Here is a 12,649-nt window from a genome sequence, read left to right on the forward strand (position 1 = left end):
AAAGAAATTAAGCCTTGCTAAATTGGCATTTATACTCCAACATCAAAAAAAGTTTACTTAGTTCACTCATTACACCAAATATGACAATATTAATTCCAAATAAAAAATGTTGCTCTTAATTTTATAACATGAATTATGTAAAATTCCTTTGAAATGTTTCTCCTAATTACTTAAGGCCTAATTTAAATGCATACACAGAGTGGTTACACTGGCTCACACTCAAAAGAATTTCGATCAGTATGCTATTTAACTCTTCAGTTGCATAATTTCCTCATCTGTAAAATGAGGCCAATAATAGTATCTCATCTCAATGGGTTGTTGCAAGACTTTAATAAGTTAATACTTGTACGTGATTTAGTATAACCTCTGGCACATAATAAAATTCTGTAAATGTTATATATTTTTATCATCAATATCAGGTTATTATAAATATGGATATTATAAATATTTAAAATAACAGACATTAAGTTGTGAATCAAATATATAACTATTTTAAGAACAAATACAACTACTTCAGTTGAGTTATTTTACAAAAAATAATACTTTAGTTCATATAATCTAGATATGTGTGTGCCTAGTTGCTGCAATCATGTCCGAGTCGTTGGGACTCATGGACCATTGCCCTCCAGGCTCCTCTGTACAAGAGATTCTCCAGGCAAGAACACTGAAGTGGGTAGCCATTCCCTTCTCCAGGAGATCTTCCTGACCCAGGGATCAAACCCGGGTTTTTTGCATTGCAGGCAGGGCTGAAGTCTAACCTTTCAAAAGAAAAGAATTTACCTGTACACTGCTTTGGCCTGATAAAATATTCAGTTGCTTCAATCATTATTCTCTTCAAAGCACATGTTATGGAATGTTGTGCAATTATTTTGCTTTTCTCAGTGATTAGACAGCTTGGGTAGGTTTTACTTAGATGTTATGTTATAAATAATAAGGAGTTCAGAGAGAGAGGGTTTATTGCTAATTAAGGGTAGATCATAGAGGTACAAATCTCTCTTTTTAAGCTTAGCTCTCCCTAAAGACAACACAAAAACATTTAACCTCATTCTTTACTGTATTCATTATACAGGATTGGTTAATAATATCAGCAGGTAGCAAACAAAAATCTGCAATTAGCATAGTATCCTAATAGCAAAATATTTAAGAACTGCATGTGTGTTGTGCAATGGGGAATGGAAAGGATAAGAGGTATTGGTCAGTTTTGGTTATTAAATTACTGCTTCACTAAGGACCCAAGAAACAATTTTCCACCATATATTTTATCAGCAAATTATTATAAAAGCTTGCATACAGTTTTGATCGTATACTTTTCAGATGACTCTTAAAAGCAAAAATAAATGGTAATAAGCACTAAAAGTGTATATATTTTGAAGTCAAATTAAAGTAACTGGGGTTGTTTAACCCCAACAGAAGGTTAAGCTGTAACTTAATTACTGATTTCATATATAGGAAAAACAATTAATGAGGATTAACCAGTTTTCTACAATTAATGAAATACAAAAATACCTAGGAAAAAGAAAAATTTCCCACTCTAAAATGACAAAGTACTAAAACACTGGTCAGCAACCAAACAAGGATTTAAATTTATAAAGAATTCTAGGGTCTTTTGTTTATTCATTCTTTAGGGAAGACTTTTCAAAAATTTAACAAGAGTAGAATATCATACGGAGAAGGCGATGGCACCCCACTCCAGTACTCTTGCTTGGAAAATCCCATGGACGGAGGAGCCTGGTAGGCTGCAGTCCATGGGGTCGCAAAGAGTCAGACACGACTGAGCGACTTCACTTTCACTTTTCACTTTCATGCACTGGAGAAGGAAATGGCAACCCACTCCAGTGTTCTTGCCTGGAGAATCCCAGGGATGGGGGAGCCTGGTGGGCTGCTGTCTATGGGGTCGCACAAAGTCAGACAGGACTGAGGTGACTTAGCAGTAGCAGTAGCAGAATATCATAACTTCAAAGGCTACCTTGATTTCTAAACAATGAGTTAGGCCAAATGATTTCTAGAAACTCCTCTAATATTGTGTAACATACAATGCTGCCTTTAAGATACATTATCTTTCCAACATTATATGACTCAACATACTTGTAGTTTAGAAAAAGTTCAAAATTTTTTAAGAATTCAGAAGCTACTCTTGCTCAATAAAATTGAAATTTTGGTTACCAACTCTAACATTAAACATAATGTTGCCCTTGTGCTCATGCTTAGTCATGTCTGACTGTTTGTGACCCCATGGACCTTAGCCCTCCAGGCTCCTCTGTCCATGGGATTCTCCAGGCAAGAATACTGGAGTGGGTTGCCATGCACTCCTCCAGGGTTCTTCCCAACCCAGGGATTGAACCCAGGTCTCCCGCATTGCAGGTGGATGCTTTACCATCTGAGCCACCGAAGAAGCCCAAGAATACTAGAGTGGGTAAACTATCCCTTCTCCAGAGAACTTCCTAACCCAGATTCTTTACCAGCTGAGCTACCAGGGAAGCCCAATATTGCCCTAGATACATCTTTACTCCAAATGTAAACGAAATGTAAGAATTTTCTTGGAGTGGAATTTGAAAAATCCATCAATTGCATAAGGAGAACTTATCTAACTAGCTTCTGTATTTGTACTTATGTTTAATTCAGTATTAAAAATGAAGGGAGGGCAAGGGCACGCCATTCTGGAAAACTGTAATTGTCAGATTGTCAGATTTGTACTCTTATCAGATTTTGGTATCTATGGAAATCATGAAAACCTGAATTTTTATTTTCTTGGTTCTTTCAATTAATGTAATCAAATAAGATATGCAGCTAATATTAAAATTTAATTCTATGTTTAAGGGCCTTTACATAAGTCAAATTACAGAATTCAAAACTGAAATCACCTCCAGATCTTTAATAATATCATGTAGTTCCGAATCAGCAGTGATAATAGATGTTAAAGGTGAATATATATTTGATTCATTTGACTTCAAAGTAATTTTTCTTCTCTCTTTACTTGCTTCAGACATTTTTCTCTTAGGTATTTGGGATGAGGAATTAGGTTCTATGGCATTAACAGGCAAAAGGTCTCTAAGAGAAAAGGCATTTTCAAAACACAAATTTTCCTCTCGGTGTGAATAAACCTTTAGGTTTTCCATTTGTCTTCTGATGTCAGAAATCACAGAACCTGAAAACTCTGATAAAAAGTCTGAGGCTGGTGGCTTCTCTTGACTTGCAGTACTGCTGTTACATATTCCCTCAATGTCTGCTTTAGTTTCATCTTGCACTTTCCTTTCTTTCGTTGTCTGTAATGCCAGTCCACTGACATCTGGTTTTGACCGCCTACCATAGACTTCCCAATGTTTCTTCAGTTTCCTGTTTCTCTCCTCAGCTCCACGAGTATTTGAGGAATCGATTCCATAAACTTTTAAGCCATACTTTAAGGACAAAAAGGAGCTTAGGTAGCCTTTTCCAGAACCCAGGTCAATTATCTAAAGAAAATCAGAATGAATCAAAGGGATTTCAGTTAGACGACAAGAGCAATCTCAATTTTTTTAAAAAGCAAGTAAATGGATGGTTGTAAAATTTATACAACCTGTTATGCTTTACTCTATTTTAATTTTTGATCCCATTAAAAACAAATAACTCATCATTTTTATTCAATATTTAAGAGAAGTTCTAAGCAGTGTAATAATAAGTCAAGAAAAAGATGTAAAAGATGAATATTGAAGATAAAATTGTCTTTCTTCACTAGAACATTTAGGTGCGACCTAAATCAAATCCCTTATGATTATTCAGTGGAAGTGACAAATAGATTCAAGGAATTAGATCTGGTAGACAGAATGTCTGAAAAACTATGGACAGATGTTCCTAACATTGTACAGGAGGTGGTGACCAAAACCATCCTCAAGAAAAAGAAATGCAAGAAGGCAAAGTGTTTGTCTGGGGAGGCCTTACAAATAGCTGAGAAGAGACGAGAAGTGAAAGGCAAAGGAGAAAAGGAAAGATACACCCAACTGAATGTACAGTTCCAGAGAATAGCAAGGAAAGAAAGCCTTCTTAAATGAAAAATGCAAAGAATTAGAGGAAAACAACAGAATGGGAAAGACCAGAGATCTCTTCAAGAAAACTGGAGATACAATGCAACATTTCAAGCAAAGATGGGCACAATAAAGGACAGAAATGACAAAGACTCAACAGAAACAGAAGAGATTAAGTAGATGTGGTGAGAACGCAACAGAAACTATACAAAATAAGGTCTAAATACCCAGATAACCATGATGGTGTGGTCACTCACCTAGAGCCAGACATCCTTGAGTGTGAATTCAAGTGGGCCTTAGGAAGCATTATTATGAACAAAACTAGTGGAGATGATGGAATTCCAGTTGAGCTATTTCAAATCTGAAAAGATGATGCTGTTAAAGTGCTGCACTCAATATGTCAGCAAATTTAAAAAACTCAGCAGTGGCCACAGGACTGGAGTTTGTTTTCATTCCAATCTTAAAGAAGGGCAATGTCAAAGAACGTTCAAACTACCATACAATTGCACTCATTTCACATGCTAGCAAGGTAATGATTAAAATCCTTCAAGCTAGGCTTCAATAATATGTGAACTGAGAACTTCCAGATGTATAAACTGGATTTAGAAAAGGCAGAGGAACCAGAGACCAAATAGCCAACATCCATCAGATCAGAGGAAAAGCAAGGGAGCTCCAGAAAACGACTACTTCTGCTTCATTGACTACACTAAAGCCTTTGACTGTGTGGATCACAATAAACTGTGGAAAATTTTCGAAGAGACAGGAATACCAGACCACCTTACCAGGATCCTGAGAAACCTGTATGCAGGACAAGAAGCATACATCAAACAACGGACTGGTTCAAAATTGGGAAAGGAATACATCACGACTGTATATTTTCACCCTGCATTTAACTTATTATGCAGAGTTAATCATGCAAAATGCCCGGGCGGGGGATGACTAACAAGCTGGAATCAAGATTGCCAGGAGAAAGATCAACAATCTCAGATATGCCAATGATACCACTCTAATGGCAGATAGCAAAGAATAACTAAATTAGAGCCTCTTGATGAGGGTGAAGGAGGAGAATGAAAAAGCTGGCTTAAAACTCAACATTCAGAAAACTAAGATCATGGCAGCTGGTCCCATCACTTCATGGCAAATAGAGGGGGAACAATGGAAAAATGACAGACTATTTTCTTGGGCTCCAAAATCACTGCGTCAGTGACTGCAGCCATGAAATAAAAAATGCTTGCTCCTTGGAAGAAAAGTTATGACAAACCTAGAGAGTGTATTAAAAAGCAGAGACATCACTTTGCCCACAAAGGTCTGTATAGTCAAAACTACGGTGTTTCCAGCAGTCATGTATGGATGTGAGAGATGGACAGTAAAGAAGGCTGAGAGCTGAAGAATTAATGCTTTTGAACTGTGGCGCTAGAGAAGGCTCTTGAGAGTCCCTTGGACTGCAAGAAGATCAAACCAGTTAATCCTAGAGGAAATCAACCCTGAATATTCACTGGAAGGACTGATGCTGAAGCTGAAGATCCAGTACTCTGACCACCTGATGCAAAGAGCCGACTCACTGGAAAAGACCCTGATGCTGGGGAAGACTGAAGGCAGGAGGAGAAGGGAGCAACAGAGGACGAGATGTTTGGATGGCATCACTGACTCAATGAATGAGTTTCAGCAAACTCTGGGAGATGGTGAAGGACAAGGAGGCCTGGCGTGCTGCAACCCATGGGGTCACAATGAGACACAACTGGGCGACTGAAGAACAACGTGAAACACGCTATTTCAAATTTTTTCTCTGCACTTTAGAAATTAATTTGTTTTATCAATTTAAAATTATTTATTATATAATATTTCATATAAATAAATAAGTATAGTCAAAATGAAAAGCTATAAAGGACAACAACAAATACCCATCAAAGATTTAAGTATAAGTGATTTATTTGGGAGGTAAAGAAAACACTGTTAGGGAAATAGAGAAGAAAAAAAGAGAAAGGAAGGCAGCCCAACAAAAGGTGTGTTTGTGGGCAAAATACGACTTTAGAACAACCTGGGTTTAATCCCACTGGAAAACTCAGACAGCCAGTGTAGAACACATACCTCAAAGTCAGCCACCTGGAAAGTCCGGGAGTTGATGTATTTTTTAATTAACTTGCATTAGTCATTAATTCAAGGATGCACACAGGGAGGAATTAATCCCCAGAATGTGTATGCAGGCAGTGCCATACTTCAGCACACAGAGAAAAATCCACAGGGAAAGAAATACAGCAATTGCCAGGTAGAAAGTAGCCGGGCCACCATGATGTGGTAAGGCCCAATAGTATTTGAATAAGGCATCCAGTAGCATCTGCTATACCCATGAAGCCACCAGCCAACCTAGGGATGGGTATGTTAGTAATTACATTCCATATAACCGTGTTCCTTTCCATATCTTATCTCTCTGTTTCCCCTACCAGCTGCTAAGTCACTTCAGTCGTGTCTGACTCTATGCGACCCCATAGACGGCAGCCCACCAGGCTCCCCTGTACCTGGGATTCTCCAGGCAAGAACACTGGAGTGGCTTGCCATTTCCTTCTCCATCCCCTACCAGAGGTTAACAACTATTATCAGATTATTGTGTATGATTCCCTTGCTTCTTTAATGGTTTTTTTTTTTTTTGCATGTATTTTTTTTGCATTAAGAACATACCATTATTTTCTTTAAGAGCTTTTTAAAAATGGCACCATAAAATATGTAGTCATCAGTAAATTGCTTATTTTTCCCATTCATTTGTATGCTTCGGCTGCACGGGTGCAGGAGGCCCTAGAGGAGCTATACGACGTTGAAGGTCAGGAAGGGCGGCGGTGAGGAGATACCCCTCATCCAGGGTAAGGAGCAACGGCTGGGCTTTGCTAGAGCAGCCATGAAGAGATACCCCACGCCCAAGGTAAGAGAAACCCAAGTAAGATGGTAGGTATTGCAAGAGGGCATCAGAGGGCAGACACACTGAAACCATACTCACAGAAAACTAGTCAATTTAATCACACTAGGACCACAGCCTTGTCTAACTCAATGAAACTAAGCCATACTCGTGGGGCAACCCAAGATGGGCGGGTCATGGTGGAGAGATCTGACAGAATGTGGTCCACTAGAGAAAGGAATGGCAAACCACTTCAGTATTCTTGCCTTGAGAACCCCATGAACAGGATGAAAAGGCAAAATGATAGGATACAGAAAGAGGAATTCCCCAGGTCAGTAGGTGCCCAATATGCTACTGGAGATCAGTGGAGAAATAACTCCAGAAAGAATGAAGGGATGGAGCCAAAGCAAAAAGAATATCCAGCTGTGGATGTGACTGGTGATAGACGCAAGGTCCAATGCTGTAAAGAGCAATATTGCATAGGAACCTGGAATGTCAGGTCCATGAATCAAGGCAAATTGGAAGTGGTCAAACAAGAGATGGCAAGAGTGAATGTCGACATTCTAGGAATCAGCAAACTGAAATGGACTGGAATGGGTGAATTTAACTCAGATGATCATTATATCTACTACTGCAGGCAGGAATCCCTCAGAAGAAATGGAGTAGCCATCATGGTCAACAAAAGAGTTCGAAATGCAGTACTTGGATGCAATCTCAAAAACGACAGAATGATCTCTGTTCGTTTCCAAGGCAAACCATTCAATATCACAGTAATCCAAGTCTATGCCCCAACCAGTAACACTGAAGAAGCTGAAGTTGAACGGTTCTATGAAGACCTACAAGACCTTTTAGAACTAACACCCAAAAAAGATGTCCTTTTCATTATAGGGGACTGGAATGCAAAAGTAGGAAGTCAAGAAACACCTGGAGTAACAGGCAAATTTGGCCCTGGAATACGGAATGAAGCAGGGCAAAGACTAATAGAGTTTTGCCAAGAAAATGCACTGGTCATAACAAACACCCTCTTCCAACAACACAAGAGAAGACTCTACACATGGACATCACCAGATGGTCAACACCGAAATCAGGTTGATTATATTCTTTGCAGCCAAAGATGGAGAAGCTCTATACAGTCAGCAAAAACAAGACCAGGAGCCGACTATGGCTCAGATCATGAACTCCTTATTGCCAAATTCAGACTTAAATTGAAGAAAGTAGGGAAAACCACTAGACCATACAGGTATGATCTAAATCAAATCCCTTATGATTATACAGTGGAAGTGAGAAATAGATTTAAGGGCTTAGATCCGATAGATAGAGTGCCTGATGAACTATGGAATGAGGTTCGTGACCCTGTACAGGAGACAGGGATCAAGACCATTCCCATAGAAAAGAAATGCAAAAAAGCAAAATGGCTGTCTGGGGAGGCCTTACAAATAGCTGTGAAAAGAAGAGAAGCGAAAAGCAAAGGGGCAAAGGAAAGATGTAAGCATCTGAATGCAGAGTTCCAAAGAATAGCAAGAAGAGATAAGAAAGCCTTCTTCAGTGATCAATGCAAAGAAATAGAGGAAAACAACAGAATGGGAAAGACTAGAGATCTCTTCAAGAAAATCAGAGATACCAAGGGAACATTTCATGCAAAGATGGGCTCGATAAAGGACAGAAATTGTATGGACTTAACAGAAGCAGAAGATATTAAGAAGAAGTGGCAAGAATACACAGAAGAACTGTACAAAAAAGATCTTCACGACCCAGATAATCACGATGGTGTGATCACTGACCTAGAGCCAGACATCCTGGAATGTGAAGTCAAGTGGGCCTTAGAAAGCATCACTACAAACAAAGCTAATGGAGCTGATGGAATTCCAGTTGAGCTATTCCAAATCCTGAAAGATGATGCTGTGAAAGTGCTGCACTCAATATGCCAGCAAATTTGGAAAGCTCAGCAGTGGCCACAGGACTGGAAAAGGTCAGTTTTCATTCCAATCCCAAAGAAAGGCAATGCCAAAGAATGCTCAAACTACCGCACAATTGCACTCATCTCACAGGCTAGTAAAGTAATGCTCAAAATTCTCCAAGCCAGGCTTCAGCCTTATGTGAACCGTGAACTTCCTGATGTTCAAGCTGGTTTTAGAAAAGGAAGAGGAACCAAAGAGCAAATTGCCAACATCTGCTGGATCATGGAAAAAGCAAGAGAGTTCCAGAAAAACATCTATTTCTGCTTTATTGACTATTCCAAAGCCTTTGACTGTGTGGATCACAATAACTGTGAAATATTCTGAAAGAGATGGGACACCAGACCACCTGATCTGCCTCTTGAAAAAATTTGGGAAATCTGGTCAACCACTTGTAAAAGAATGAAACTAGAACACTTTCTACCACCATACACAAAAATAAACTCAAAATGGATTAAAGATCTAAACGTAAGACCATAAACTATAAAACTCCTAGAGGAGAACATAGGCAAAACACTCTCTGACATACATCACAGCAGGATCCTCTATGACCCACCTCCCAGAATATTGGAAATAAAAGCAAAAATAAACAAATGGGACCTAATTAACCTTAAAAGCTTCTGCACATCAAAGGAAACTATTAGCAAGGTGAAAAGGCAGCCTTCAGAATGGGAGAAAATAATAGCAAATGAAGCAACTGACAAACAACTAATCTCAAAAATATACAAGCAACTCCTACAGCTCAACTCCAGAAAAATAAATGACCCAATCAAAAAATGGGCCAAAGAACTAAATAGACATTTCTCCAAAGAAGACATACAGATGGCTAACAAACACATGAAAAGATGATCAACATCACTCATTATCAGAGAAATGCAAATCAAAACCACTATGAGGTACCATTTCACACCAGTCAGAATGGCTGCGATCCAAAAAGTCTACAAATAATAAATGCTGGAGAGGGTGTGGAGAAAAGGGAACCCTCTTACACTGTTGGTGGGAATGCAAATTAGTACAGACACCATGGAGAACAGTGTGGAGATTCCTAAAAAACTGGAAATAGAACTGCCTTATGATCCAGCAATCCCACTGCTGGGCATACACACTGAGGAAACCAGAAGGGAAAGAGACACATGTACCCCAATGTTCATCGCAGCACTGTTTATAATAGCCAGTACATGGAAGCAACCTAGATGCCCATCAGCAGATGAATGGATAAGCAAGCTGTGGTACATATACACAATGGAGTATTACTCAGCCATTAAAAAGAATACATTTGAATCAGTTCTAATGAGGTGGATGAAACTGGAGCCTATTATACAGAGTGAAGTAAGCCAGAAGGAAAAACACCAATACAGTATACTAACAGATATATATGGAATTTAGAAAGATGGTAACAATAACCCTGTGTACGAGACAGCAAAAGAGACAGTGATGTATAGAATAGTCTTATGGACTCTGTGGGAGAGGGAGAGGGTGGGAAGATTTGGGAGAATGGCATTGAAACATGTAAAATATCATGTATGAAACGAGATGCCAGTCCAGGTTCAATGCACGATACTGGATGCTTGGGGCTAGTGCACTGGGACGACCCAGAGGGATGGTATGGGGGGGAGGAGGGAGGGAGGAGGGTTCAGGATGGGGAACACATGTATACCTGTGGTGGATTCATTTTGATATTTGGCAAAACTAAGACAATTATGTAAAGTTTAAAAATAAAATTAAATTAAAAAAAAATTTGTATGCAGGTCAGGAAGGAACAGTTAGAACTGGACATGGAACAACAGACTGGTTCCAAATAGGAAAAGGAGTCCGTCAAGGCTGTATATTGTTACCCTGCTTATTTAACTTATATGCAGAGTACATCATGAGAAACGCTGGACTGGAAGAAACACAAGCTGGAATCAAGATTGCCGGGAGAAATATCAATCACTTCAGATATGCAGATGACATCACCCTTATGGCAGAAACTGAAGAGGAACTCAAAAGCCTCTTGATGAAAGTGAAAGTAGAGAGTGAAAGAGTTGGCTTAAAGCTCAACATTCAGAAAACGAAGATCATGGCATCCGGTCCCATCACTTCATTGGAAACGGATGGGGAAACAGTGGAAACAGTGTCAGACTTTATTTTTCTGGGCTCCAAAATCACTGTAGATGGTGACTGCAGCCATGAAATTAAAAGACGCTTACTCCTTGGAAGGAAAGTCATGACCAACCTAGATAGCATATTCAAAAGCAGAGACATTACTGTGCCAACAAAGGTTCGTCTAGTCAAGGCTATGGTTTTTCCTGTGGTCATGTATGAATGTGAGAGTTGGACTGTGAAGAAGGCTGAGCACCGAAGAATTGATGCTTTTGAACTGTGGTGTGGGAGAAGACTCTTGAGAGTCCCTTGGACTGCAAGGAGATCCAACCAGTCCATTCTGAAGGAGATCAGCCCTGGGATTTCTTTGGAAGGAATGATGCTAAAACTGAAACTCCAGTACTTTGGCCACCTCTTTCGAAGAGTTGACTCATTGGAAAAGACTCTGATGCTGGGAGGGATTGAGGGCAAGAGGAGAAGGGGACGACAGAGGATGAGATGGCTGGATGGCATCACTGACTTGATGGATGTGAGACTCAGTAATCCCCAGGAACTGGTGATGGACAGGGAGGCCTGGCGTGCTATGATTCATGGGGTCGCAAAGAGTCAGACACGACTGAGCGACTGATCTGATCTGAATATTCCTTCATATGTTAGCACAGCAGCAGCTGGTTAAGTTTTACTGTGTACTTGCCCCCTTTACTCTGGTTGGGTATCACCATCATGGTGAGCCTGTTACTGATCCTGACAGGTACTGCTTGGGCATGACACATGGAGAAAAGGTTTAAAACTACTGCCTCAGCTCTTGCCTTAGTTCCTACCCTCAAGATCTATGTTGCCATAAGTGGTTCTGTAAGCCTGGCTCAAGCAGTGATTATTTTCTAACCATCCTCACTCTCTAGAAGTCTGGATGAATACACGGAAAAGATTCTAACACCTCTTAAAAACTGAAGAAGGGAAAGTCCTCCATGACCCCCTAGATGTTCTTGTAGGGATAAGAAAAATGACTATTTTTATAGGCCAATATAGTCAATCACTGATTTTATTTTAGCATCTGTTTTCAGACATTACTACCTTTCACAAAGGCTATTTTTGAGAATAGGAATGCATTATGATTCTGACACTATGAAAGAATCCAGGTTTCTCTGTGTTACAATAATGAGGCAGATGCCCCCTGACCACAGCTTGGTACCCCAGGTCCTTGGGAACACCTGCTGCTGCTGCTGCTGCTGCTAATTTGCTTCAGTCGTGTCCCACTCTGTGCGACCCCAGAGACAGCAGCCCACCAGGCTCCCCCGTCCCTGGGATTCTCCAGGCAAGAACACTGGAGTGGGTTGCCATTTCCTTCTCCAATGCATGAAAGTGAGAAGTGAAAGTGAAGTCGCTCAGTCGTGTCCAACTCTGTGCGACCCCATGGACTGCAGTGCACCAGGCTCCTCCGCCATGGGATTCTCCAGGCAAGAGTACTGGAGTGGGTGCCATCGCCTTCTCTGTGGGAACACCTAGTGGTGAACAATTCTGCAGGAAGTCATCTTCATAATGTTGCTTCAAGGTAGAATTACAACATAAGAAAACTACCAGAGCTTCAATCCACTCTGAAAAGAGTGAAATTTGTAGTAAAATATTAATAGCCATATCTTCTTTTTAGTATAAATGGGTTATAATTGCAGTGTATTGTGTAGTGAGAGCATATTTAAAGGATCAGAAATGATGTGATGTATCTCACA

General features: G+C 39.9%; 1 protein-coding gene across 1 annotated transcript in view; it reads right to left on the reverse strand.

Annotated features, from left to right (window-relative positions):
• METTL25 (methyltransferase like 25) overlaps positions 1-12,649 on the reverse strand; it is a 112,435-nt gene that overhangs the window by 76,897 nt on the left and 22,889 nt on the right. Inside the window, 1 exon segment of the mRNA XM_070370957.1 lies at positions 2,862-3,449. Coding sequence (XP_070227058.1) covers positions 2,862-3,449 — 588 coding nt within the window.

The sequence above is a fragment of the Bos mutus genome, chromosome 5, assembly GCF_027580195.1.
Source record: "Bos mutus isolate GX-2022 chromosome 5, NWIPB_WYAK_1.1, whole genome shotgun sequence".
NCBI classification, from domain to species: Eukaryota; Metazoa; Chordata; class Mammalia; order Artiodactyla; family Bovidae; genus Bos; species Bos mutus.